The sequence below is a fragment of the Dermacentor silvarum genome, chromosome 6, assembly GCF_013339745.2.
Source record: "Dermacentor silvarum isolate Dsil-2018 chromosome 6, BIME_Dsil_1.4, whole genome shotgun sequence".
Classification (NCBI taxonomy): Eukaryota; Metazoa; Arthropoda; class Arachnida; order Ixodida; family Ixodidae; genus Dermacentor; species Dermacentor silvarum.
In genome coordinates this window covers 111,109,997-111,137,786 of record NC_051159.1, presented here as the reverse complement: position 1 = coordinate 111,137,786, position 27,790 = coordinate 111,109,997, and the positions used below count along the sequence as shown (strand labels likewise).

The 27,790-nt window shown below is 48.8% G+C and overlaps 1 protein-coding gene across 1 annotated transcript in view; it reads left to right on the top strand.

Annotated features, from left to right (window-relative positions):
- The first annotated feature begins 466 nt into the window (after nucleotides 1–466).
- Nucleotides 467–27,790, top strand: part of LOC119455849 (protein masquerade) — a 110,455-nt gene continuing 83,131 nt past the window's right edge. The window contains 9 exon segments of the mRNA XM_049669090.1: nucleotides 467–765; nucleotides 1,425–2,062; nucleotides 2,064–2,661; nucleotides 6,467–7,159; nucleotides 11,673–11,821; nucleotides 20,214–20,358; nucleotides 20,441–20,447; nucleotides 25,117–25,394; nucleotides 25,910–26,064. Coding sequence (XP_049525047.1) covers nucleotides 660–765; nucleotides 1,425–2,062; nucleotides 2,064–2,661; nucleotides 6,467–7,159; nucleotides 11,673–11,821; nucleotides 20,214–20,358; nucleotides 20,441–20,447; nucleotides 25,117–25,394; nucleotides 25,910–26,064 — 2,769 coding nt within the window. The 5' untranslated portion in view covers nucleotides 467–659.

Sequence of the window (27,790 nt, the reverse complement as noted above, 5' to 3'; positions counted from 1 at the left end):
TCAATAAAATGATTGAACTTACAAAAATCCGCTGACATCGTGCTTAGACAAAGTGTCGTTTCATTCTGGCCCGCTGCCCGGGGGTGAAGACGTCCCAAATGGGAAATCGAATGGCCCGCAGTCTTGCTCACGCAGCTTGATCTTCGCAAGGCGGGCAACGTAACGACGAGGGGCGGGTGCGCGGGAGGGTGACGGGGAGGAGTCGATTTCACCTCCTCACGAGTAACGGTGCGAGCCCCTAGGGGCGTCTGGCCGACTCTTGTCCAGCGCCGGCCGCAGCTGTTGCTCAATTGCCGTCCTTGGCCGTGACCTTCTCTTGCTGGAAAGTGCATGATCCGGCTGACCTGGAAACGGACAGACGCGTCCCTCTCCTCCTCGTCGTCTTCCTCCCCCTCTTTCCCCCCGGGGCGCTCCGCCGACCCAGGGAGCGACGACCTCGCCCGAACTGGTTTCCGGAAGCAGCGGTTCCTACCCCTCCCCCAACCCCTCCCCCTACCTCTGGTGGCCGCAGTGTTTTTGTGTGCTCGTGAACCACCGACGCGCCACCAGCACAGCTCTCAGCTGCTGCCCCGACGCTGCCAGTGCATCCGGCTGCAGTGCTGCGTTACATTCGCAGCAGTGGTCGCTGCATAACAACGCTGCCTAAACGCCTCAGCATCATGGCGCGGGCACTTGTCAGCCTCCCGGCCTGGATGTTCCTAGTTCCACTGTTTCTTCTGGCGACCACCGGGGTCCGAGCCCAGGACACGACTGCCATACTATCGGGTAAGACCGTAACTTCTAATTTTAACATGATATAGAATGTTCCTTTGTGAGTTCTGTGTAAAGCCGGCTTTGATTGTCGACGCAAGTTTAGAATGATGGTTGAGAACATTCAACTCCCTCATGTCTTTAAATTAGAACACGCGATGAAGTGATCATGAGCATGAAAGTAAGCACTGATCACGATACCTATTACATCGCGCATGGCGCCGTAAAGTGAGCGTCGTGACTAAACCGTTTTGTGATGGAAGATTCGAGTAGCATGGTAACTGATTGTCGCAATCAAAGGTGTGTTGTGAAAAAGTAAGCCTTGGTATATGCTTGTAATTTGACTTTCCCTCTTTTGGCAAATGGATGCTTCTCCGTCAGTCATTACAGTTACGATGTCTTATTTTCTCGCATGGACTGCTCTTGAGGACTAGCCAGCTAGCCTACATGCTACTAATCATTTTGCCTGATGCGCTTTGTCCCGTTATTCCTGTAGTATTCAATATAATTTAGCCGAGAGGTGGACACTTATGTATGGTCCATACTTTTCGTCGTAGACGAATATGAGATCCAATGGGCCTATAATAAGCCTTTGAGGTACGAATTGCGCTTGGAGTGTGGACATAGTAATGCTGATGTTAACAGTGCTCTCTGACGCATCCTTTTGCTGCTAGGAATACTGGGTTCCCTGACATCCACAACCAAAGCCCGCGGGTGTCCAGGGGAATGCGTGCACGCCATCACCGCTCTCTTGTGCGACCAAGTGGTGGACGAGATTCAGTGCGGCGCCAGCTACCTGCGCTGCTGTGTGCCCAAGGAGTTTAGCCTGGGCGGCACTGCAGTTGAGACGTCGGCGCCCTTAGCCGAAGACGAAATGGTTCCCGCCACTTCGCCTGCCTCCACAGTTGACGAAGACACCAACGCGACCGTCCCCACACCTCTTCCTCCGGTGACTCCAACAGTGGAAGCACCACCGCCGCCACAACCGCAGCAGCGCCCGTCGTCGACGCCACCTCCACCACAGCCCACGCAGGCTTCGACGCAGCGTGACGTGTGTCCCGGTGTCTGCGTCGGCAAGGGACTGTCCCAGTATTGTCACCGCATTCTCAGCTCGCCATCCTGCGGTCCTGACGCCGTATGCTGCACTTCCGCGGACGGTCCCCCTCAGGCTGAACAACCGGATGACGGCACGCTTCAGCAACAGCCGGAGCGCACTCCGTCGCGCGATGCAGTTCAGGAGTCGAAGCTCCCGGAATGCCCTGGATCGTGCGTGTCTCCGCTTCTCAGCATCCTTTGCGACCACGTATCTACAGGTTCACTCGTGCCCGACGGGCGGCTCTTGCTGCGTCAGCGCGGCGGCCACGACCACCGAGCCTCCCATACCAGCCTGCGACGGCCGCTGCCTCCCGCCCTTCTTGAGTGGGGTTTGCCAGAAGCCCGCGCAGCTCGTCCTTCGCACCACGACATGTCCGAGTGGAACCATCTGTTGCTCCCAGCCCGAGCGCGACCAGCGACCTGGAGGCGGATATTTCGCGCCGCAGCAAGGGACTCCCATGCGCCAACAGAGGCCACCGATGCAGCAACAGAGACCCTTCGGAGCCATAATACCGCAGGAACGTCCGTACCAGAACCACCCGCAGGCGCACGACCAGCTGAATGCCGTGATACCAGTCGACCAGGCAATGATGGATCAGCTTGCCTTGGAGAGTGGCGGTGGGGGACACCGGCGGCCCCAGCACGAGCACCTCGGTCCGCCACAGCAAGGGAGACCAGACTTTCCCCACAGGGAACCTCCTCAGATGCCCCCGCAAGGACCACAAGGAGGAGTTCGGCCAGTCAAACAGGGAATTGGCCCACCGAAGCGACTAAGGCCGTCCCAACACCACCCTCCTGGTTCTCTACAACGCCCTGGTAAGCGTGACTCACGGCTGATCTTCTGAAGTGCTCAAAATTTATCTTCGCTGAAAAGGGGTAGCGGACATGTGTGGCAAAATCCATAAAGTTTGGCATTCTTAACAGGCATTTGTACCATTTGTCAATGGTCGGCCGCCTCCGCTAACGATAGAATCGTAATCGCGAGAGCCTGATGCGTGATATTACCAGTCGCTCTGGCCTACGGAAAACTTTGTGATTTAGGCCCGCAGATCTGAAGGATGTATAAGTGACACAGCACCGCTCCAGAGAAATGTGCGAGAAACTTTTAAGGCGCATGCTTGGGGACTCTAATATGTAATTGCAGCGTAGTTTCACACTCGGAACTAACACGCTAAACATTTAACGCACGATTAATGAATGTATGACATAGTTAAAACAATTTTTTGTCGGTCATTGGCAAGTCACTGGTACAGATACGAGGTAGGACTTTAACACAGTACTTTTCTCTTTTTGCAGACTCCCTCGCAACAGATCACAATGCAATACTGTAGCGAAAGGGACGTCATTATTATCACACATTTAAGACACTCGGGAAGCGTCAAATAAGCATCTCCTATGGCTGTTTCTTGGGCCCTAAACATGAGTTCACCGATTGTTCGTGCTTAATTGCGTATCTTCCTTTACTTTTCTGCACCTGCTTGTTGGCATTCTGTTTTCTTGGCCAACTCCTCACGTCCGATATAACTCGGGGTGACATTTTAAACGCAGGGTTGCTGTTTATTTATTACCGAGTGCTTTCACTAAATTCCGCGGTCAAATGTCTCACCTGAATTTGTCATTTCTCGCGAAATGTGGACTTACACATACGGAGTCTTAAGTTTAGTTTTGTTCTGGGACGCCGAGTATGTTTCCGACCTGCACGTGGCTTTAGCAACGTTGCATTCTTTGGTTGAAATTACTGTAATGTGCGACGACACTGTCCTGATACAAAGGAGAAGCATTTATGTCTGCCATGAGAAGATTCATCAGGACCACACCTATCGCTTTTGTAGCGGAACTAAGTAGTCTTAAATACTGTATGCATACTTGTCTTAAAAGAGAAAAATAACCTTATTGTAGTCGGTGGATTTTCTATAATTCAACGAAAAAGACACCGCGATATGAGTATTGAACTGTCTTGAACAGTCCAAACGGCTATGTTCGAAGCTATGGAGGAATTATTTCATGCAAAATATCACCTAAATAGTGTCCCATGGAAAGTGATCGAAGCCCGAACCTCGCCTCCGTAAGGTGCGCTTTTCCTCAATATCCCGCGTTTATGCGCTGTCTCCTGTGACTTCGAGCTATTTTTAGGCCTGGAGACTCGGTTCCCTTCAGCAGTGCGACTATTCAGTGTGGTTACGGCTAGGCGTTGGAGATGTCCGACCTTCTTAACGGTAAAAATGAACTCTTACGGTATGGCTGACTTTTTGACTAACGAAAGTGACCTTGCTAAATTTTAGCAAACCGACAAATATATTTATTGGTTTATAGAGGACGTTTGCTAATCTTGAATGTTGCTTAAACGGAATCCTCCGAAAGAATAGATGGCAACCCTAATTTGCATTGGCTGTCTTTGGTAAAATCAGAATCACGATGAACCGTTTGTTCAAAAAAAAGTGTTTTATCACGTTAAATAAAACGTCTAGCATTTTTCGAAATATATTCAGTAAGCCCAGGAAATGTCATGCAGTAACAAATTTACATATGCAGTTTCTATGTCATGGTCACACTAATTGGCACTTTGCTTGACGAATGTTCGTGGCACAGTAGTCGTACAAAACACGGGCGCAAGAAGAACGAGTAGGACAATAATTACGTCCGTAAGAAATCGGGGGAAGCTTCAGCTTGACTTGCTGTGCAGCCTGTGCTTGAAGCTTCAGCAGATAAGTTCCTCAAAGGCATAGCGGTAAAAACAGTTTCTCAAAAACACGTTGCTTGCGGCCGTGGCCGTTAGAAACTAAGCAATACACCTTCATCGTCATTTTTTTTTTTTTTGTGTAGCTGAAGTACGCCGATCACCTATTTGATGAATCGCACTCAACGAACATTTTGCTGTTGCGTATTTGTTGCCAACTAGTGATCGAGCCATGTCTATTTAATAAACAAACGAGGCAAAACAGCATTTTCGAAATGTAAGCACACACGCCGATATACAAGGTACTTGAGCGACCACTTTCAATTGTTTTTAAAGGTTGCCTGTGGCAGATAGCACAATTCTAGTTCATGAGCTGGTCTACTCAAAGAGGCGGACATACTTGCACAAGAAAACTGAAATGCATCATCGAATAATTAACAAAAATTTAGTTTTTAACTTTGTGGAGAAATGCATTGGCGTTCCAGTTACTTCTGTGCTTCAATACATAAAACGGTGTTTTATTAAGAAAGTAACAGTAACATGCATTTCTCCGCAAAGTTCGGGAATTAATATCTCGAAACTGGTGTCATCCTGAGAATTATTTCCAAGTGGATCCGCCTTGCGAACTCCATGGATAGAATTTATAAATTGCAATATGGGCCATAAGGTAATTCGTTAAAAAATTAATTAGTGAAGTTTTCTTAATTCGTTGATTATGCATTTCAATTTTTTTGCAAGTACTTGTTTCACCCTAGAGGCTTCCTACGTGCAGCGATTCAAACGCTATAATCTGACCGCGTGGCAGCCGCTGCTTTTTGAGTGATAAATACTTTAATAAATGTCTTGCAAATTAATGGCCTGGGTCTAGGCCGCGCCGAGGGCAGCAGAGAGACCCTGTCTCTCGGTAGCTTCCCGGGCTTGCTGTATGGCCCAAAGTTGGTCCTGAAGATCAGAGCTAGTCAGTGCGGTTTGTGCGCCTTGGGCGATTGCTGGGAGACCATGTGCAGCCACAATTCGTCACGAAAGCTCTGGCTCTCAACTTAAACCACAGCGCCTTAGCTCTCTGTCCCCAGCGTCCACCGGTGGTGCAAGAAAGGCCGGCAGTCATGCGCTCCGAGTATTAGTATTCTAACTAAATGCTTACGCTTCGAGCGCCGACTGGCTTCATTTGTGTGACTGCATTAAGTGTCTCGAGCTTGATCATTTTATAAATAATTATCAGTGTCTTCCCATTATATAGGCGGCCAAAATGAACATTCCGCGTGCTTCTTACGTCCACAAGCGCTAGTGAAAACGCAAAATACATCAAACATCCAACGTGATTCTGGTTCGATGCATCCAGAGGCCACTAGCCTTTGCTTCGCGGCGCCTAGATAAAACACTTATCAAAGAATGTCGTATGCATTGGGCACGATAAGCGAACGTGGTTATCGTTGTCTAAAATAAAATTGTACGTGAAACAAAACAAAATCTTGCACCCGAAAAGCATCAAAATGCTGATTTGGCTCATAGAACGTCGTAAAATAATCTAAATTCACTTCGACACGTTACCATTTCCCGAATACGCGCTCTTGGTCGTTAGGTGCCTCGATTCCCCTGGTAAACGTTTCTCGAGATAAGTGTCTATCGTGTTTTGTTCGAATAAGCGAAAGAGTTGATGCGCAAGCGCAGAACCGGTAACCAGAATGTAAAGAAATGCTATCGAACAAGAAGGAACAGGAGGAGGAGGAGGAATAAACTTTATCTACAGAAATAAGGATAAACAAAAACAGAACAATCAAGGCATAGTTGATAGCTCACAGCCTGGCCCGTGTCTACACACTGCCTCGACACACAATGAGACGTAGCACAAATGGTGCGTATACTGCATTGAGTTCTGCTCCACATATCTCACACGTCCCAATACCACGTGGAAACAACGAAGCAGTGCACTTTTCCTTACAGGACCCCGACCGCCCAGCCCCAGCAGCATGGATTTTCATGAGAACAACCAACAGGGACCGATCGGCTTGGCTAACGACGAGTCGAATCAGCCGATGCTCAGGCCCTTGAGGCCTCCAAACTCAGGCGAGAGACCTGGAGGCGGGGAGTCCAACGCCCTTCCATCTGCACCCCAGCCGCAACAACAACAACAACAACAACAACAACAGCAACAACAACAACAACAACAACAACAGCAGCAGCAGCAGCATCATCAAGGTCCTCCTCCGTGTCCGGGCAACTGCATCTCGAGTTACCTGCGGTTCGCCTGCTTCGGCGAGAACGCCATCCACCCGAGGCTTCTGTGCCCACAGGAAGGGCTCGTGTGCTGTGCCAACGTGGCCCAAGTGCAGAGGATTGCCGAGGAAGCCGCAGCCGCAGCCGCTGCTCCAGATACCAACGAAGGCCAGCAGAGGCCGCCAGAGACTCCCCCTCCGCCATCGCAACCACCACCACCGCGGGCGGCCCTGAACCCGGACCCGGGATCTCGGCCCCCGCCACCGCCACAGCGACAGTTGCCGCGACCCGAGCCCCAGCAGCCTGAGCGCCAGCAACGACCGGAGCCCGGACCCCCTCCTCCGAGAAAGATGCTGCAGCAACCGAATTTCTTGCTCCAAGACGCTGAGATCGCGACCGCATTGCCATCCAGTACAACGAGTGAGTTACACGTGTCCTTTTATCCGCGCTGTGGGGAGCGGTGTGTTCATGACCCCAGAAAGCTTTCGGTCACGTATTTTTGACAGCCAAGTTAGCCAAGTGAAAATAAGTATTTTGCTCCATAGTTTACTATATAGGTACACCCTTGCAGTCTTTAATAATATCGCGTGAGCGTCGACCGCAGGACGTGTCAGTGACCTTGTAGCGGTGAGGTGCACTCTTGAAACGAACAGCGCAGCAGAATACATTCGAACTGGAACTTGTCTTGTGCGTCCGCGCATACCTCAACCTATTCCACCGCCCCTCGCCGCTACAATTCCGCTGACACGCCGTGCGGTCGATGGTCGCGTGATATCATTAAAAAAAGATTGCAAGGGTGCGCATGTTCTTGATGGGCTCAGATATAAGGAACGGTCCCCATGCGTCGAGCTCCTGTATGTAGTTTTTTTGTGTACTTAGCCGTAAAATTCATTTGTCAAACATTCTAACTCTACAGCAAAGCTGTTGCTAGCTGGACAGGTCTATATATATTCTATATATCTACAGGCTATTGTAACTTGTGTTATTCCAGAGGGCTCAATCGGAAGTATTTTAGGACATGTGTGCGTACTGCATCCTAGCAGTATACGGCATATCACTGCAAAAGGGGAGGGGCGGGGGGGGGGGGGGGAATTCGCATATGTCGTTGCTTTAGCACCTATACAACTGCTGTAATTATGCAAGCGTTTGATTTCTTTTAGCCTCTTTTGAATGATTCTGACTCTGAGGCAACTCACAGTCTTAACTTATTCTGGGAATTGAATCACAAACCAGGCGAGCACAAACCGTGTTCATAGGAAAGCAAATATACTACTGCACTTTGCGCTCTGGTAGCTCGTGTTCTGCATTTTCTTTTTTTCTTTTTTTTTTGAGAGGGGGGGGGGGGGGTAATCCAGGCCGATGAGTGATTCTTTGCAATGCGCACCCTACCTGAAGTCGCAGTCTTCTAATCGCTAGTACGACTTCAACATGCCGTGCTAACGAGCCCAAGAAGCGTGTCGAATAGCCTATAGGCAGATGGACTTCTTTCAGTCTTGCAAGTTTGGTGGCCTGTTTGTTCTTCATGGAAATGCTTTTATGTCAACGCAGTTAATTACGGAAGCACGCATATCAGGTTCTGAAAGTTTTTTTTTTCTTTTTGTCTATGAAAGAAGCTACGTTCGTGGCCTATACATGATGCGCGCACGCTGAACGTCAGTAGTGCATTGAACTCAGAAGGCATGCGAAACTGTGCTGATGCTCCTGACCACAAACGTGTATCAAAGCTATGATTTATTGAGTATGTTATTGAACTTATCAGCTATTTGCGGTAAGCAGTCAGATATCAAAACATTATAATAAGTTGCATGCATCTAATTTTTTTTTTGTCATCAGTGTCAGTGCATCAGGACTATAATTGTAAGGGATAAGCAAGGCTGTAGCCCAAAATGTTAGCCAAGTACTGAAAATAGCGAGGAGGTCATTTGTTAGTCCTCGCGCCTTATGTTTTTTGTTTGTTTTTTTGGAAACGCGCGAGACATTTAAAGCTTTATCACCAGCAGAGATCAAAAGACAGCTACCAAATTACAAAAGTACCTATTGCGTCATTACACCCGGCCAAACAAGTTGACTGCTAAGACTTTTGGCGCCAGTCGTAGAGGCGTCTCTTGGACATGCTGTTTTCAAATTCTCACTAAGCGAAGTCTGTTTTTACGGTTATTTGGCTGGGACACATTTTGAACCGAGTACACAGCTCTAGAAGAACGCGCCGACGCCAGGAGACGCGACGCTTTAAATACGCCAAAAATGCGTCGCACGTTGTTGTCACCTTTTTTTTTTTTTCGACTAGGGCACGGTCGCCCCGACTTTCTCCACAAAGGAATTTGAACGATCTAGTTACAGCGCTTTCAGACATCCTTTGACGTTTAATGCAAAGGGCAAGGAGTTCTTTTCCGTGCCAGTTCCGACGATGGCGACGCCACGTGACTGCGCTTGAACGCATGCAGGAAAGGGAGGAGATGGTCGCATGAGGAGGAAGCAGGAAGGTGCGCCTCCCCCACCCACCCCCATTCCCACCATTTCGTTAACGGAGCGCGCAGCATGTCGCGAGTGGGCGTAGAGAGAGCGCGTGCCAAGGGCAGGAGGGGACCCAGTTGCGCGCACGTTTTGCATAACCTGGCGACACACCGCTCGACAAAGAATGCGCGCTCCCGCCTCCCTCTCGGCATAGTGACCCGCTTCGCGCGAGCACCATTACGAATCGCGCATTAAAAGGAGAGAAATAAGAGGGTCGGCTCCGGTATAGAGGATATCGTTTTATTTTATTTTAGTTTATTTTTACCCTAATCGCTTCCCAAATCCGGAGCTGGAAGCGGACGCTGGGCTTCTACGTGCAAAAATAGAAATATGAATTGCGTTCTAATAACCAAGATTTCATGAAGATAGCTTGTCGGGTGAGTGTGTACATATATTGGGCTTGAGAATACCAGAAAAACAGAGAAGGAGAGAAGGAAATGCGAAAGCAAGACAGATACAAAGTTGAAGGTATATAGGGCGCCCTACGTTCAAGTTTGTCTTTCTATTGTGTTGTTCTCGTTTTCCTTCTCTGTTTCTCCGACGTGCCCCTGCTTTAAAAGAATCACTTTGGCAGGGCTTTCAAAGTGCCGGCGCAAATAGGCGCAGCTAAAGGGGCGAAGTGGTCGACATCAGTTGAAATATTTCGTAAATGTAGGGTAAAGAAAAGTGGAACTTAAGTGCGCTTAAATTGAATCAGGCAACCCAATATCTTGTTTGAACAGCACGAGAACATCGGGCAAGAAAAAAGTTATGCGCCCGAGAGAAGTACATGCCACTGCGTACGTGACGTGCTTGGGATTATAGAGTGCTTATTTGTGTGCGCTTTCCGTAATGTCTTTGCTCCTACTGACACAGGCAGCTTCCAGCATCTTGAATTGATGATGCATATTAGCTAAGAGGCACTGTAAACGCTACTATGGGCCTGCCTGGTTCAGCGTCGAAGCGTATTGCACCGTTATATATTACGTGTCGTTATGCGCTGGAGCTCAACCAGCCCTTGAGAACTTATCTTGGTATAGCTAGATGGATTACCGGGAAAATATCTGAAAGATGCCTCTCCTACGTTTTTGAGGGGCACCACCTAGCTAAATTTGCTACAAATTTTGTTCCGGTTCTTCGTTGCTGCCTTGGAAGTTTCCTTCACGTACAAATAGCCCGCGGCTGTGTCCGGAATCAATGGTAAAACTCGATTTCACTGACTCGGCCAGGAAAGAAAAACGTGTGCGTTACCAAACCATTTGCATGTGTCGTGTACTAAGCAACATATTGATTTATCGAAGGAAATTTATGCCTGTTTTTGTCCATGATGACTCTTCACCTGTATATTTTTTTTTATCCATACGGCCTCCTTGTCTACAATGCAGTTTAGCTGTTTAGCTACGTAGCACGTGATGTAATGATGGGAAGTAAACTTGGGGCAAGGTGTCATCTGTAAAGTCCATGGATGATATCGGATGTCGACTGTTTCAGTAAAGGTTCGAAAGTAAAGGCTTGGCGCTCTTTGGCCATACTTGGCCATTTTGCCATAACAGACCACATTCATATCATCAAGGTTCGAATAATAGCCTCTTCGTCCCGTTCCTTCATTTGGCGATCGCTGATGCGTTGTCTCAGTCGAACGCATAGTTGCGCCTGTGCGCATGCTCCGCCATTGCCTCGGAGAGATGATTGTTCTTATTGACGTCACGCTTGTGCTGTTTTCAGTCAACTAGGGAATTTATTGGCTTCACCAATGTAGCTGTAATCCGGCCAGAGAATTTTGTGCACAACCCCTGGGAAGTGTTCATCTTCAATGAACCCACAATTAACTTTTAACTTGTTCAGTGACCAGAATTCCTTTCGGGGTCAGTGGTGGGTGGTCGGAGGTTGGAACAAATGTGCCGACGCGAAGGGTGCATTTGTTGCCGAATGTCATAGCATAACTGTTTGAGACGCACGTGCTGTCCGCACATACCTTTATTTTAAATCTTTTATGAGACCAATACCATTTTTCTGTACACATATACTAATGCTAGAGATGTGTTGGTGAACAGGGGGGTTATTCTGTATGAGTCCACCTAGTGGACTGTCCATTTCGGCTGCTGCTGATTGGCTGGAGCTGCATGATGGAGGAGGAGACAGGTGCCCCCAGCCAGTCTCCTTCTCGCTCGTACCACTGCAGCCAATCAGCGACAGCTGAAATGGACAGTCCACTAGGTGGACTCTTACAGCATACTGTCACAGCGATGTGCTCTACGGAATTACGCAATTAAACAAGAAATGCTACCTAAATATCCTCACTGAAACGAAGATATGTCCTCTAGCGCACCACTCATTTAATAAAGCGAATAACTCTTGAAGCGTTCGTCTACTCGCTCGCATTGACAGTCATCGTCGATGCTTTTCGCAAAATTTATTTTTCTTTTCTGATACATTGCAGGGGCGCCATCTGTGGCGAAGGGCCGCCGCCCACCGCGTCCCTCTACGTGCGGCGTCAAAGGGGTTGGATCCGGCTCTGGGCCGGACCGGCGCCATGCGGCTCGCATCACGGGAGGAAAGGACTCTCTTCCGGGAGAGTGGTGCTGGCAAGTGCGTATAGATGTTTGCATTAACGCAATGTGGCCGCCATCTTGGGGTACTAGCACTTCGAGAAGCGGTGTAAACAATAAACGGAACGGCACGACAGGGGCATCTTAATTGCCCCTCGCGACGAAACGATAACAGTGATAATCGGGTGAGGAACGGCCATTGTAATATATATATATATATATATATATATATATATATATCACAAGAAGCCAACAAACAATGACACCAAGGACAACATAGGGGAAATTACTTGTACTTACTAATTGAATTAATGAAATGATAAATTAATGGAAATGAAAGTGAATGAAAACACAACTGTCCGCAGGTGGGGAAAGATCCCGCGTCTTCGCATTACGCGTGCGATGCTCTTATCATTGAGCTACCGCGGAACCGCTTTCCCATCCACTTTCTGGGACATCTATCTATCTATCTAGCCGCCTACGTCTTTGTGCTCTCATGGTCGTTTCGTTAACTTGGTATGTACCAAAGTTGGCTTAGTATGACAAGAGTATATGACAAACATAAATGATATGTCATGACACGAATGTCATGATATGCGTGTTATGTAGGTCATGAAACAGCCGCCTACGTCTTGGTGCTCTCTATAGTCGTTTCGTTAACTTGGTAGGTACCAAAATTGGCATAGTATGACAGAAGTGTATGCCGAACATAAGTGATAGGTCATCACATAAATGTCATGACAGGTGTGTTATGTAGGTCATGACAATAACCTAGTGATAAAGATTAACACTCAAAAACCACTGAAATGGGTTCGGACGTGAGTACTAAGTGAAGGAAACACTAAAGGATGGTGGTAGAAGCCATAGTCATGAGCATGACTGCCAAAAATGACCATGAGTCAGCGAAAAAAGATTAACACTCAAGAACCACTGAAATTGGTTCTGACGTGGGTACTAAGTGGAGGAAACACCAAAGGATGATGGCAGAAGTTATAGTAATGAGCATGACTCAATAAAAATGACAATGACTCAGCGAAAAAAAGATTAACACTCAAAAACCACTGAAATGGGTTCGGACGTGGGTACTGAAGCGCGCGTCCCTCGCCCTCGCGCGCTTTCACTCGCACATACAGCATACGGCTAGAGTGTACTAGAATGGGGGAGTGGGTCCAGTGGACGCCTTGGCAAGCGCTGAACGTGAAGTTGAAATTGTGGCGGCGCTGCCGTCGGCTCATTCTGAATCTCCGGCCAATAAAGGTTGGCTCCGGCTGTTTCAGCAGCGCTCATTGGCTGGGGCGAGCTCACGGGCTGAGTAGCTGCCGTCTGCTCGACGCACCGTCGTTGTTGCGTCGTTTGCATTCTTTCCGCCGCTCTTTTTTAATTTTATTTACAATAGATCGGCGTCCTTGCCGGCGCGCGGGCCGCTCATTCGGGAGAAAGCGATGGTGGCGCCATCCAACTTTTCTATAAAAAAGCCTCAGCGGGGACCCTGCGTTGTACCCACTCCCCCAATCTAGTACGCTCTAGTACGGCCAATTAGAGTTTTTTTCTATTGCCGGACGCGACCATCGAAGAGTGAGCCCTTAACAGCTTCTCTGTAAAATGTTAAAGGTTGCCTGCGGCAGATAGCACAATTCTAGTTCATGAGCTGGTCTACTCGAAGCGGCGGACATTACTTGCACAAAAGATTGAAGTGCATAATCGACGGATTAACAAAAATTATTAAATTAAGTTTTTAGCTAATTGCATTATGGCCCATATTGCAATTTACAAATTCTAGCCGTGGAGTCCGCAAGGCGCATCCACTTGGAACGAATTATCAGGATGATACCAGTTTCGAGATATTAATTCTCGTACTTTGCGGAGAAATGCATTGGCCTTCCAGGTAATTTCTTAACGCAACGGCGTTTTATGCATTGAAGCACAAAATTAACCTAAATGAAATTGAAGCACAAATTAACAATAAACTCAAGTTGGAATCAGCTAGCGCAAGACAGGGATAATTGGAGATCGCAGGGAGAGGCCTTCGTCCTGCAGTGGGCGTAAATACGAATATAGGCTCATAATATATATAGACCACTTGATCGACCGACTTCCCACATTAACACACATGCACTTTTTCCACTTCGACACTCGTAATGCTAACGCATTAAAAATGTAATAGAGAACGCCGTTTATGGCCAACACAGCACCTGATTCGGCTTTTCTTCCATCATTCGCAGGCGGCCCTGATAAACGCGCAGAACCAATACCTATGCGGAGGTGCACTGATCGGCACGCAGTGGGTTCTCACTGCAGCGCACTGCGTCACCAGGTGAGTAAAGCATGCGTCGCCAGCCTCATTTGCATAGTCACAATAACGCATAGTAGAACAGCCTCCACAACTAGCTGTATTGCTTGATACGAGCGTAGCCTCCTCCTCCTCGTCCTCCACCCCCCCCCCCCTCCTGCTGCTGCTGCTGCTGATGATGATGTTTATGATGATGAGCATGAGTTCCGTATTCAATTCCCTACCGCAACGGCCGTATTCCGATGGGGCCAGAATGCAGAAATACTAGTGTGCTTGTACTTATGTGCAACTTAAACCGCACCAGGTGTTCCAACTTACAAATTAATTTGAGGCCCTGTGCTACGGTGCTCAGTGGGGAGCTTGTCGTCGTAACACCCTCTCATTCAAATTATGAGACACCTACCAACGATTCAAAGATCGTGGGTGCTGCTTGTACCACTGACGTGCTCTGATTACCTTAAGTGCAACAGCGTTCTTTGTGAGCCGGGAGCGTTTTTACGAGAAATAGGGTCGAATGTTCGGGAATTCCCGTTTGTTGTGTGCCCCTCTCTCTGTTGTATGCCTAAAGTGAAGTTATTCTTAAGTTATACTCACACTTGTCTCACAGTCAATAATACTGTGTAGTTGAGGTGTTACCAGATTGACAAACAGGCGGTCCGTCGTACCCAAGGCGCAACCCTCGCCCAAAGCATCCGCCTCTCAACAGATACACCAGTTACTGCCAGTGAAGTTGCCCACAGACTGACGCTTGGGAATTCCCGTTTGTCTCTGGCAGGCTAAGCGAATACGCATACCTGCCAATTCTCCCGAATTTACCTAAAGTTTAACAAATTTGAGCTCTTTCTATGATGTCATGAACGTTGCGCCAAGTCTTACGAAAAAAAAAAATTCGCTTGTTGGTCTCTTACGACATTCTTGGAAGTCGTCTTATGGTGAAAGGACACCAGAATAGTATTTGTTTCGAGCAAGCTTATAGAGACAAGTTTCTGAATATATCTGGAAAAATCGGCAACAGTTGTAGTAACAGCTTTATTTATCCTGTTTTAAAAGGAAAGGAGCATTGGGGTAGAGAGGGAAGGGGTTCGAGGTAGTCCTCCGCCATCCTCTCAGCCCACCCCAGGGTGGCCTCCTGAACGTCTGGCCTGGAGCTGCGCAAGGCACCAGTAAAATAGCTGGCAAAAACCTCTGTTCTCAGAACAATGAGTTGCTTGCAAGTCCTTGCTGTTCCAAGATTGCTAGAGCTTGAGTGCTGTTTCTAAAGGTAAATCTTGCTTAAGAAAGTGCGTACGTGTCCCATAAATTATGTGTGCTCAGGGAGAACATTAAAATCGTGCCAGGTGACTGATCCCAGTGATAACGACGACGTGGCAGCCAGCAACGAAGGGCGAAATAGATGGAATCGAAATTTATAATTACAAAATGTGGTCCAGGCTGCTAAATCTGTCGCAGAAAGCTGCTCGGAACATGTTTTATGAACTTCTATGCACTGCCATAAAGACACCACATGCCTGTGTGGAATTCAAAACCTGTAGCGTTTAAATTAATGGCCGAGACGTACTTTCGATATTCTCGCCCATTGCCTATTTTCACAACCTCCGCAAGAGCCCTGGGCGTTTCGTGAAATGTAATGGAATATTTATTTAACGCTACAAATGCCACATCTAGAACTCCGCATGTGGGAACTACGCTTGTATCGAAGGCTCTTTTATCTGATATATTTAGCCATATCCACTGTGGCGCAATAGGCAACGAAAATGCTGGTGAAGCTGCTCGATCTGCTCCTGAAGACGGCGTGCAGGAACCAATCCTGCTGTCAAGAACAGATGCAGCAGCGAAACTTCCGAGTGCTTGCAAATGGTGCCACACAATCGTAGTGGAACAAATCTAGTTTCTAGCACACAAGTCTGCACCGACTGGACCCCTGTCTTCGACTTAGTCCTCCACCTGGACTGTCCGGACCCGAGACGCGCGGGTCGGTACAGAGCCGGTACTTTACTGACTGTGGTATGGCGTCGCTTTCACAAATTTTTTTGCATTCCGCATCGAAAGGGAAGATAGTGTTGCGTGTGACCACTGCGGCAGCGAGGAAACTTGAACAGGTTCTTTGCCTTTGTCCCGTCTTGACAACTGGTCGCTTTCGGAGCAGACAACCCTGGAACGCCGGCATATACAGTCGTCACACAAGACACTCCTGAAATTTTTGCGTTCGATTGGCCTATTGGAGAGACTATAGTTCTCACGGACGTTCCCAAGCTCCTCTGTTTTTAACAGCGAAGCTGTTTAAGCCAGCCGTAGCTTGTGGTTCGTATCAAGAAACTATCATCATCAGCAATCAAGAAAGGAATAAAAGAAAATAAGCTTTCTTGCCGAGGCGGGATGCGAACCCGCGTACCCACAGTCCCAAGGCGAGCGTCGTAACCTCTAGGCTATTTTTTTTTCTTTATTGCCGGGCGAAATGCGAAAACACCCGTGTACTTAGATTTAGGTGCACGTTAAAGATCCCCAGGTGGTCCAAATTTCCGGAGTCCCCCACTACGGCGTGCCTCATAATCAGAACTGGTTTTGGCACGTAAAACCCCATAATTTTTTTTTATTGCCGGGCTTCGACACAGTACAACAAATGAACACACAACAATAGATCGTGCGCCAGATCGCTCAAGTGGCTAAATTGCCACTGATGCCAGGCGTTGTCATTTGAAATTCCCTGGGCACCACCAAAGGCTCCAGTCTTGACAGCCACTCAGGAACATCTGTTTGCGCTTTCAATGTCTCACGCTTGGAGTACATGCATATATGCGAACCATATGATTGCGTTCGAGCGTCGTTGTCTCGTCCACAGCTGGCGCGTTCGCACGCCCTCGCGCCAATTCTCTGCGAGGTGAAGAGGTTTTGCGCGCTATGCTCAGGAGAGAGATAAAGAAAATAAGAGCGAGAGAGAGAGAGAGAGATAGAGATGCACTCACGGAGCGGGTCTGCTGGAACGCGTTGTCGGCATTGCAACGCGGTGGAACGCGGTGTCCGCATTGGAACGCCGTGTCGGTGTTGCAAGCTGCGCTAAGAAACGCACAGTGGCGGCCGTAAGTCTGAGACGCGCGAAAAGGCATTATCATCATCATGAGAGAGAGAGAGAGACTAACATTTATTGAGGTAAAAGGGAAGGGATTTAGGAGCTAGATGGGTGGGGCCCCAAGTCCAGGGCTCCACTGGCTTCTGCCGCCAGCCGGACGTGGCCCAGAAGCGCTAGTTGCACTTCCGGGTCTGAGCTAGCGAGGAGTGCCTCCCATTGCTCCGGAGAGCTTTCTAGTCTGTACCTATCCTGTAAGGAATTTAATTTCTCTGGCCTTTTACTACATCCCCATGAGACGTGGTAGAGGGTCGGTGGCGATTCGCGACACCACGGACAATCGTGCCCGTACAAGGTTGGAAAAATTTTGTGCAGTCGCAATAAATTTGGATAGACCCCCGTTTGAATTCTACGGAGGTCCATTGCGTCTTCCACTTCAAGAGATTTGTGGGGGACGCCATACTTTTGCCGTGCGCCTCGCTGATGAGCAAGAATCTCGCGCGGATCCAACCGAGCAGGATCACTGTCTTCCTCCCCGCGAAGGCCATGCAGTGTCGTGTGGGGTGGTTGTAATTGGGAGGGCGGCTGGTGCTCCGCTCGGTTCGTGAGCTCTCGAGCTAGAGCGTCCGCCCTCTCGTTACCCTCTAGGCCAGCATGTCCCGGGCACCAGACCAGCCTATAAGTGTTTTTTAGTTCCCTTCCTAATAAGTTGCGTATTTTTAATGGGAGGCGGCCGTTCGTAAAGAGTCGGCACGCCTCCTGGGAATCCGAGATGATGGTGATGTAGGCCTTCCCGACTTTTCGCTCCCCATGTTTAATTGCCAAGGCGATGGCGAAACACTCGGCTTTGGCGATCGAGGACGTGTACAGGGAGGCGCTTGATACCATGCTACTCGTGTCGCTATTGATTACCGTAACCACTGCGCGCTTCCAATTATATCTCGAAGCGTCTGCGTAGAGTACGTTGTCATTGCCTCTGACTAGTTTTCGGAGCCATTTTATTCGTTCCTCTCTCCTTTTTTATGCCTTTCTTTGGCCATATTCTTCGGGATAGGGGCTACCGAGATGTTGCGTCGAACGGATTCTGGCATGTCCACTAGCACCTCGTCCAAGTTTTGGGGATGCGGTGGAAAGCCCGTCCTTATCAGAATCTCCCTTCCCGACCTCGTCTGGCTGAGACGGTTCCTTTGAGAGATTAATGTAGCAGCCTTGAGCTCGGCGTACGTGTTATGCACGCCGATCCCGAGGAGCCTGTCTGTCGCAGTGGCTACCGGTAAACCTAATGCCGCCTTGTAGATCCCTCTAATGATAGAGTCTACTTGCCCTTCCTCGCTCTTGTTGAGCGTGTGGAAGGGCAAGCTGTATGTCAACTTACTTATTACGAGCGCCTGCACTAAACGTAGAGTGTCGGTTTCCTTCATCCCCTTTTTGTGGAAGGTGATCCTCTGAATCATCCTAGCCACCTGTTTGGTTGCCGATTTTAGGAGACCAATTGTGTAATCTGCCCTACCGTTGCTCTGAACCCAGAAACCCAGGATACGAGCAACGGTGACCTCTTTAATTTTCTGATTTTCGATTTGGATTTCTATTTGTCCGTTACTTTTGTAACGTTTTCCATGTATACGGATCACCTCCGACTTTTCGGGGGCGCAGCTGAGACCGCTGGCTCTGGCAAAGTTTTCTACGACCAGGGCCGCCTCCTGCAGGGTCTGCTCCTTGCTGGCCAGAGACCCGCGCGTGGCCCATAGAGTGATGTCATCCGCGTAGAGGGTGTAACCTAGCTGCGGGACACCGTCCAAGGCCCGCGCGAGTCTACGCATGGCGATGTTAAACAACAAAGGAGATATGATGGCTCCCTGAGGCGTGCCCTTGTTTGGCATTTGGAAAGGTTCAGACTTTACTTGTGAGATACCAATTGTTGCCGTCCTCTCCGTGAGGAAAGCCCTTATATAGTTGAATATGTTTTCGCCGCAACCAATTATATTTAACTCTGAGAGTATAGCCTCGTGAGATATATTATCAAAAGCCCCCTTCAGGTCGAGAGCAAGCAGCAAATGCTCCCCACCCGTGGGAACGCCTTTTAGGACCTCTTCCTGTAACAGGAGGAAAGCGTCCTGTGTCGAGAGGCGACTGCGGAAGCCCAGCATGGTAGCCGGGAACAGGCCCCCGTCCTCTATGAAATTTTGAAGTCTGGTGTGAATGACCCGTTCGAAAAGCTTTCCCATGCATGACGTCAGTGATATGGGTCTGAGTGCCTGCAGGGAAGGCTTCTTCCCGGGTTTTGGAATGGTTATAATTTTGGCCTTTTTCCATTCTTCAGGGATCTTTCCTTTAAGCCAATAGTGTTCATTAAATTTATTTGTTAGGTCCTCTATGACTTTGTCACTAAGGTTCCTGATCATGGCATTTGTAATTTGGTCCTCACCGGGGGCTGTGTTCCTCTTGGCCGCCTGGGCTGCCGCAAAGACCTCCGCCTTTGTTATCGGCGCGTCTAGGTTTTCATTTTTTTCTCCCGTGTAACTGATTTGATTTGTCGAATTTGTTGTGGTTGCACTCTCGCCAATGTATCTGGCCTTGAGAGCCTTTATGAGGTCGTCATCCGTGCCCGGGAAGTCTTCCGCGATTTTCTGCATTGTTCGGTTGGTCGCGGATTTGGACTTATCTGGGTCAAGGATGTTCCTCAGGATGGTCCAAGTTTTAGCAGTGCTTAGTGTGCCCTGAAGCGAGCATGCAAAAGCTGACCCATCCCTCAGTTGCCAATTTGCTTGCGTGTTCGTTTGCTTCCTCTGCCAGAGCCGCGATCCTGCGCAAGAGTTTCCTATTCAGTCGTTGACTTCTCCACCGCTTCAGAAGGCTTCGCCTGATCTCCCATAGGCGTAACAGGTGGCTATCTACTGCCGGTGCCTCTATGGTTCTTGCTATTTTCTTCGTTGTGTTTGCGTGTACCGATTTTATGTACTCAGACCAAGCCTCAATTGATTCCGGTACGGATTCGGGTGGGGGATCCCATTTTCTGAATTCCGCCCAATCTGTGATCCTCGCGTCCCCTATGACTCTGCGCAGTTTGGGTGTCGATAGGGAGACGCTGATGATATAATGGTCGCTTCCTAGATTTTCCTCCAGATTTGTCCAGGAAGCGTCTTTGATGTTGAAGGTGAAAGTGAGGTCTGGGAACGTGTCCCTACTTACACTGTTGCCTACTCTTGTGGGCGAGGTGGGAAGCGTTATTAAGGTCAGACCCAGCCTAGACGCAGCGTGCTCGAGACGCGTTCCCTTGGGTGAGTCTTTTATATAACCCCATGCAGCTGTTAGGTGCGTTAAAATCGCCCAACACCAATAGGCGGTCCTTGGTGCCCGTGATATTAACCGCTTGCGCGAGGAGCTCGCTAAAATCCACATCTCTCTCTTTTGGAGGACTGTATAAGTTCACTATTACAGTCCTCGCTTTGCCCCTTTTTGGGGGAATAAGCTGATTATTTGATGATTGAATTTAAGACTTTCTATATACTCTGCCTTTGCCGCAATCGTCTTACTCACCAGCGTGGCTATGCGGGGATAATTAGGGTTTTGCAGGGTGTAGTATCCAGCGCAGCTTGACCATTTTGGTGCCAATTTCTTGCAAGCATACTACGTCCGGTTGAATTGGTGCCGAGTTTATATAATTCTGGAGTGCAGCTGCGCGCTTGTGAAAAGTGCGGCAATTCCACTGCCAGATCTCTAATTGTTCTGCACTTTTTAAATTATTTTTGGCCATGATGTATGGGCGCTTCCGTGTCGTCGCGCTCCGCCTTTGATTGTTTACTCCTGCCCGCGGAGGCCGAGCGAGGGCGCTTGTTTATCGCCCTCTGCAAACTTCCCACGGCTTCGTTTACGTACTGTCGTTGAGTTCTCAATTCCTCTCCGACGAAAAGTTTGATTTCCATCATGAAATCTTGTAGGAGTTTATTAACGTTAGCGATACCCTGCCTGTTTTCCTGTAACTGTGCCTGTATTTGCTGCGTTAATTGATCGTTGTTATTTAGTATAACGTTCGGGGTGGTGGTGGTATTTTCGTCCATCCTCCCTTCCCCTCCTTCACCTGACGTCGCTGTTCCCATTGAATTCACGCGGTTTATTGACGGTGTATCGCTTGTGCTCTCACTACAGCCTCCAGCTGTCCCTTTCGGAAATTGTGGCGGTGGCTGCAGCTTAGCCTCTAGCCTTCTCTCTAATGAGGATATTGCCGCATGTAAATCATTTCGCTCCTCGGTCATTTGTTTCCTGAGCTGCTTGACCTCTTGCGTCAGCCTCTTATTTTCTTCTAATACTTTTTTATATTGCGGATTTTCTGTTACCGGAGCACTGGGAGATACTACTCTCGCCCAGCTCACCTGATTTTTGTTTGTCCGACCGGCGGCTTGCGGGTCTTTTGATTCCTTGGCCTGGAGAGAGCCCGTCTTGGTCTGGGGTCCTCCGCTTTTGTTCTGTTTCTTTAGGCTGGATGACCCAGGGTGAGCAGATACCGTGCTGCCGTTGTTGATTTGCCACTGGTTCCTAGATTGAGATATTGATCTGGAACTCGATGGGGATTGGGATCTTGATCTCGACTGGTGCTGTTCCTCCCGTTCCGAGCTGAACCATCGATGCTTGTGCAGTTCCAGTTGAGGGAATTCGCTGTCCGAGTTGGCATCGCAGGTCCACTCAGGTTGGTCTCCCCTCTTTTTTGGCTGCTCCATTCTGGATTTTCTGGGAGGAGCAACGCTTTTAAGTTTTTTCTTGCATAGACTGTCTCCCGTGGGGTGCTCCCCGTCACAGATGGCACACTTGGGGGTGCAGTGGTGTCCTAGCGTTGGTTCTCTTGCCCCGCACTTGGGGCACACGTTGACATTTGGAGTTGGACATACATCCGTTCGGTGTCCGGTTAAGAGGCATATCTTGCATACCTGTACTGTTGGCTTGTATGGGTAGCAGATTAACTCGGCTCCCATCATGTATACGCTCCTTGGCAGTACACGGCCCGTGAATGTGATTATTGCCGTCTTTGACGAGCCCAACATTCTTGCTCTCTCAATTTTCACTCCTTGTGTCCGAACACGCAGGTTCTCCATAAGCTCAGCCTGCGAAGTTCCGGCTGGTATTCCGTGAACTATTCCCCGCAGGACGCCTTCGGGGTCGGCCACGTATGCGTTGAAGGAGTGAGTTGTCCCCCTGATGTTTAATTGGCTGATCTCTCGCAGCCTACTCGCCACGTCTTCGCTTGGCGTGGATAAGATTACAATGTTTGATCCTGGGTGGATCCGCAACAAAAAGTCGTTGCCGTTGAAACTTTGTTGGCAGGCATCTATCACCGCCCTGGAGAGTTCCAGTCCCAATATGTTTTTCACCAAAAGACCCCTGTGTGGCCTCAGAATAATCTTGATATCCTCTTTTGGCAGAGGAGGTGGGCCGCGGCGTTTCATCCGTCGTAATCCCTGTTTGGCGTGACTTTTTTCTTTTTCGGCGAGTGGATCGCTTTTCGATTTCTCGTTTGCATTCGCAGTCTTCTCCATGTCGGATTTCTGCTTTAACTGTTTCTTCTGTTGCCTGCGCGAGAGGACGGTGTGCCAAGCGTCCTCAGTCCAAGCGCGGCGTTCCGAATGGTTCTCGTCGTAATTCTCGTTTCCGAGAGACGCGTCGCCAGACGCCGGTTGTTCATCCGAACTTGTCTGCGGAGACGCGATTTCCCTCTCGTCCGTTTCATTGGTTAGACATATCGGCTCCTGAGAAGGGCCGGGAAGCTCTTCATCGACGTCCATATGGCGAAAAAGGCGATCAAGCCGAGCTGGGCATGCTGTTGGCTTACGCGTTTCCCGCTACTGTTCTTAGCGTTTCACACAGAAAGGAACGAAGGTGAGGTAAATATCGCTCACCTTGAGTCCTTCGTTCGTGTCGGTAAGTGTCCAAATTCACTGGTTGTTGGTCCGTGCGCCCACACAGACACACAAAGCCGTCGCACCCCGCACGTGCGAGAGTCTCCCGCGACGCGCGACGCCGGCCGTAGTCGTCGTGAGGGTTAGCGTCCTTATTTGTGCTTCCAATCTTCCGAAAGCGGTTTCTCCTCGTAAAGTCGTTCCTGGTCCGAGATCGTGGTATCCACGGGATCCTCACAGCTTCACGAAGCAGAATATACGGTTTTCAGGTGGGTTTGAGCGAAAATTCCTCTTGAAAACCTTTGAGAAGGCGGAGCGTAGTGCGAGTCCGTCCTCGCTGATCGGCGCTCCGCCAGCGTCTTTTTCTCATCATCATGAGTAATAAGATTAAAAGTACGCGCGGGCACTACCAGAAAATTCTGGGCCACGATCGCCCAGCTTCGCTGTTTCAAGCCTTGAGTGGCCGAGTGCAAGGTTAAGCGATTTTTAAATCTTTCTTGGGGAACTTAAACGCTGAAAATTTGGTCTGTCTGTCTGTTTGTCTGTCTGTCTGTCACCCGATTCAACCACCCGGCCAAAATTGGACCACTTGCTTACCGCCCACACTACTTAAACTGGTACGGCTGTTCATACTTGTGAACGTAATCGATCACAAAGTAAATATTACGCATATCTGAGGCGCAACATCACTAGGTAAGTATTAGGAGGTGTGTTCCTTTAATAGAAAATACATAGATACGTAACTCTAAAGACCCTAGTTTCTTAAGCTGCGCTGAAAATGCCATGCTATGCGCGTTTTATTTGCAGCCCGTCGCTGCAGCCTCACGTGCAAGCTCGCGCGAGCAAACGCCGCTGGCGCGCAGCGAAGCATAGACCGCTGCATAGACGGAACGCGCGGAGTAATACATTTTAATGGCCGTACTTCTTGCGCAGCTTTTACAGCGTTGCACCTGGCTGATGTATAAAACGGAGTATAGGATGGCTAATTTAGCAGTACAGAGTTTTGAGGCACATAACCGTAATCCGTAGCGTTCATTTAATTAGGAATACATATTGTACTGGTTTTTGCGTTAGTAAATGAAAAATCAATGCGTTAGAAATGGCGTCGAATGCGTTAGAAGTGGTGTAGGAAACGCTACGCGTTAAAAGAAGCCGACTGAAGCCGCGGCTCTGCAGCCGGCTTTAAGTCAACGGTAATAAAAGGTCCCAACAGATGGCGCGAGAGCAGGGCGAACGCGGTAAATTTGAATTGAATTCAGCAAAATCTCCATTGCATCCATCATGGGAGGAGTGAGAGGGGAGGGGAAGAGCGTGAGGGGAGGGAGGGTGGACAAGAGAGGGTGTTACTTATCAGGGGTGGCAGAAGACTATCGTCTTTCGATGTCATTTGCAGCGAAGCAAGCAGATATGCGGCCAACTTTTTTTGTCTTGCCTTTGTTTTTTGTTTTTCACTCCGATATGCAATGCGTCTTTCATTTCCCCTTACCCTTCCCCCAGTGCAGGGTAACAAACCAAAATCTCTTCCCTTTAACTTCCCTGCCTTTCCCACCCCGTTTATCTCTCTCTGATATATTTACTGTTTGCGTTCGGCGTCGAACGCTCGCCGAATGCCAATAGTACACACCCTTTGCATCGGCGCCTTTGTATCGGCAGTGCAAGCCCAACCACCGACCACAAAAACGGGCAAAAGAGCCAAAGAAAGCTATTCGCTTTCAAATGGAATCGGATTGATTCGCTTTAAATATTTGCCCTTACTCGTCCAAAAGCATTACACGCCATTACATCATGCTTCAATCATCGAAACATCATCGAGGTCTTAAGTATGCCATCTTCATAACCTTGCTTGTTCGTCTGATGTATTGCACGGACAACTCAGCGAGATCAGACAGCTATTTATTTACTTCAATAATCAATCAGCTTAGATGGCTTGTGCATAATTTATTCCTTTTGAATTTTCTTCCTTTACACCCCTATCTCGGATACCAAGATAATGTAACAGTAGGCCTATTAAAACATTTAAACGTTATAGTGTACGCTGTCCTTGGCTCTAGCAGTTTATTGCCGATATGTGAGACTGCCGTCGCGTCTTGCAGCCTGGTGCGCAACGGCGAGCCGGTGTTCGTGCGCGTCGGCGACCACGACCTCGGTAGCGAGCGCGCGCACCCGGGCGCGCAGACGCGCCGTGTGGCCACCACCTACATCCACCACAACCACAACGGGCAGACGCTAGACAACGACATCGCGCTCCTCAAGCTACAGGGCGCCGTCGAGCTCAACCCGCGCGTCTGCCTCGTCTGCCTGCCCGCCCGCGGAGCGGCCCCGACGCCTGGAGACCGGTGCACCGTCACTGGATACGGCTACCTGGGAGAAGGTATACTACACGCTAGTCTGCATGTTCTTATCCGTGAACTCAGGCGTTTCTACGTAGGGGAACACGAATTCTCGTGAATCGACGGGGGCAGGGAGAGCGCCAGTTCGAAGAAAATAAAGATAAGGCACTATCCGTCTCAAAAAAGTTGAAACCGCCTGCTTCTTGGCCGATCCCCCGTAATGGGTATGAGTAGTATGAACCAAAGTTTGGGAGACACGACAAGACAAGTTTCTAGGCCAAATCGACCGCGCCTGAACATTCCATTTCATGTAGACAACAAGCGCTTGCAGGGCGCGCGTTTAGCAAATACGGTGATGGTCATTGAAGGTAAGAAGGTCTGACCAGCCCTGCCCAGAAGAACCGGACACACGTCATAGGACTATTTATCGTTTTCACTGCCATGTTTACACGATAAGGCGGCGAATGAGAGCTCCTCAGTGATACTGTGACGAGCATATGAATGCGCCGATGGGTCACGCCGGCCACTTTCACACGCTAGCCGTCCCTCGCCGCAGGCGGTCCCATCGCGCTGCGGGTTCGTGAAGCGGTGCTGCCCATCGTCGAGGACCGCGACTGCACGACCAAGATCAACGCGGTGGCCGAGAAGCAGTTCCTGATGCCGGCCAGCTCGTACTGCGCCGGAGGGGAGAAGGGCGACGACGCCTGCCAGGTGAGGGCGCGTGTTCACAAGGCGCCTCTCTTTGCCGATGATAGTGATGCGTTGGAATTGAATTTGCTCTTTTTAGAGCGCTAAAGTGGTGGTGCTACCATTATATACATATATAATTGCTGCTCGTGGTTGCGCGGAGTTGTGGGCGCAGGGAAGGAAAGCTAGCCATGTGTGTACGACTGGTTTTGCTTCATGAAAACAGGCTCTCAGCATGGCGTGTGGCAGTATTAACATTCCTTCCCAGGTTGTTGTGGTGCAGAGTTCTTTAGGCCGTCACAGTTCCGGCGCTGACGTGGTTGCGCAGTCTCAAAGCCTCACATTGGGTTGACAGTGTTTCCAAGATCATGATGAATGTGATAATGATGGCGGCAGCTGATGGCATCTCCCTCGAGTCTGGGTGGAGAACTGAGATGATGATAACCATTATTGTTAATAGCATGGATGGATGAATGGATGGTGGATGGATGCTATGAGCGTCCCCTTTGAAACGGGCGATTGGTTGCGCCACCAAGCTCTTGTTATTATTTTGCCTTATGTCCTACCTATCCTAACAAGAAAAAAAAAATACAGAATTCCCAGTATCAAATTTTCTGAATCACTATTGGAAACTTTGTTTTTGTATGCCTACACTGTTTGTGATCTCCCTACTTTTCTGGCAACAAACTTCCAATCGCCTCTTACTAATCTCTATTGCGGGCACATTTACTTTCTCGCTGCTATCGCTGAACCCGAGGGCTTCAAGGCGGTCAGAGGAGCCTAAACCGACCTCTGGGCAGATATCTTTACATTATAATAAAACCTGATCCATCTTTTCCCTAGTATTACCGCAGCAAGCACATGCTTCTCCTTCCTTGTTGTACGTTGCTTTATAAATATGCGTTCTGCGGCATCCTGATCTCGCTTCGAAAAGTAAAGAGCTTCTCTTTGAGTTATCATAAAATGCTTATTTCCTGATTTCGTTTTTTTTTCCTCTTAGGTAGTTACTCATAGCAGGTTTCTTTCCCATTGCCGCCACCCATGATGATGTTTCATCCTCTCTGATTTTGCGTTATTTGTTACTATACCGGTTGCATTCTTGCTGGTAAGCTTCCCAGTTATTTTCCTCCACTGTGAATCAACGTTTTCCCTGTACAAATATCTGAACACTCTGACAACCCATTTACTTTCTTCCGTATTCCTCAGTCGGTCTTCAAAATTAATTTTACCTTGAGCTTCCCTCACTTCAAAACTTGACAGCCTCTTGGTGGCATGATGATGATGATGATGATGATGATGATTTATTGGCATCCCCTTTGAAACGGGGCGGCGACAAATAGTCACCTAGCCTGCTTGATTTAATCAGGTATACTATACATGTTCTTTATCTAGCATTGTTGTATACCTCTCATTATTCCTTTTCTTTTTCAAAAAATTACCTTGTACCGCTACTTATGATTTTAAGAGATCAGGTCGTATCTATTTTTTCCCTGCTTTTTTTCCACCAGTACTCTAATCGTCTCTTGCTTATCTCTACGGCTGATCTGTTGATGTTTCCTTCCACTTTAAACCCAAGCTCTTCTGGGAGTTGCACGTTACCTATGGTTCTCGCTGGGTGGATACCGTCGCATTCCATTAGGATGTACTGAGTGGCCTCTGGATCTTTACTGCAGCATACACATGCCTCATCTAGTTCCGAATATTTGTTCCGGTATGTTTTGGTCCTTAGGCAACCGGCTCGAGCCTCATA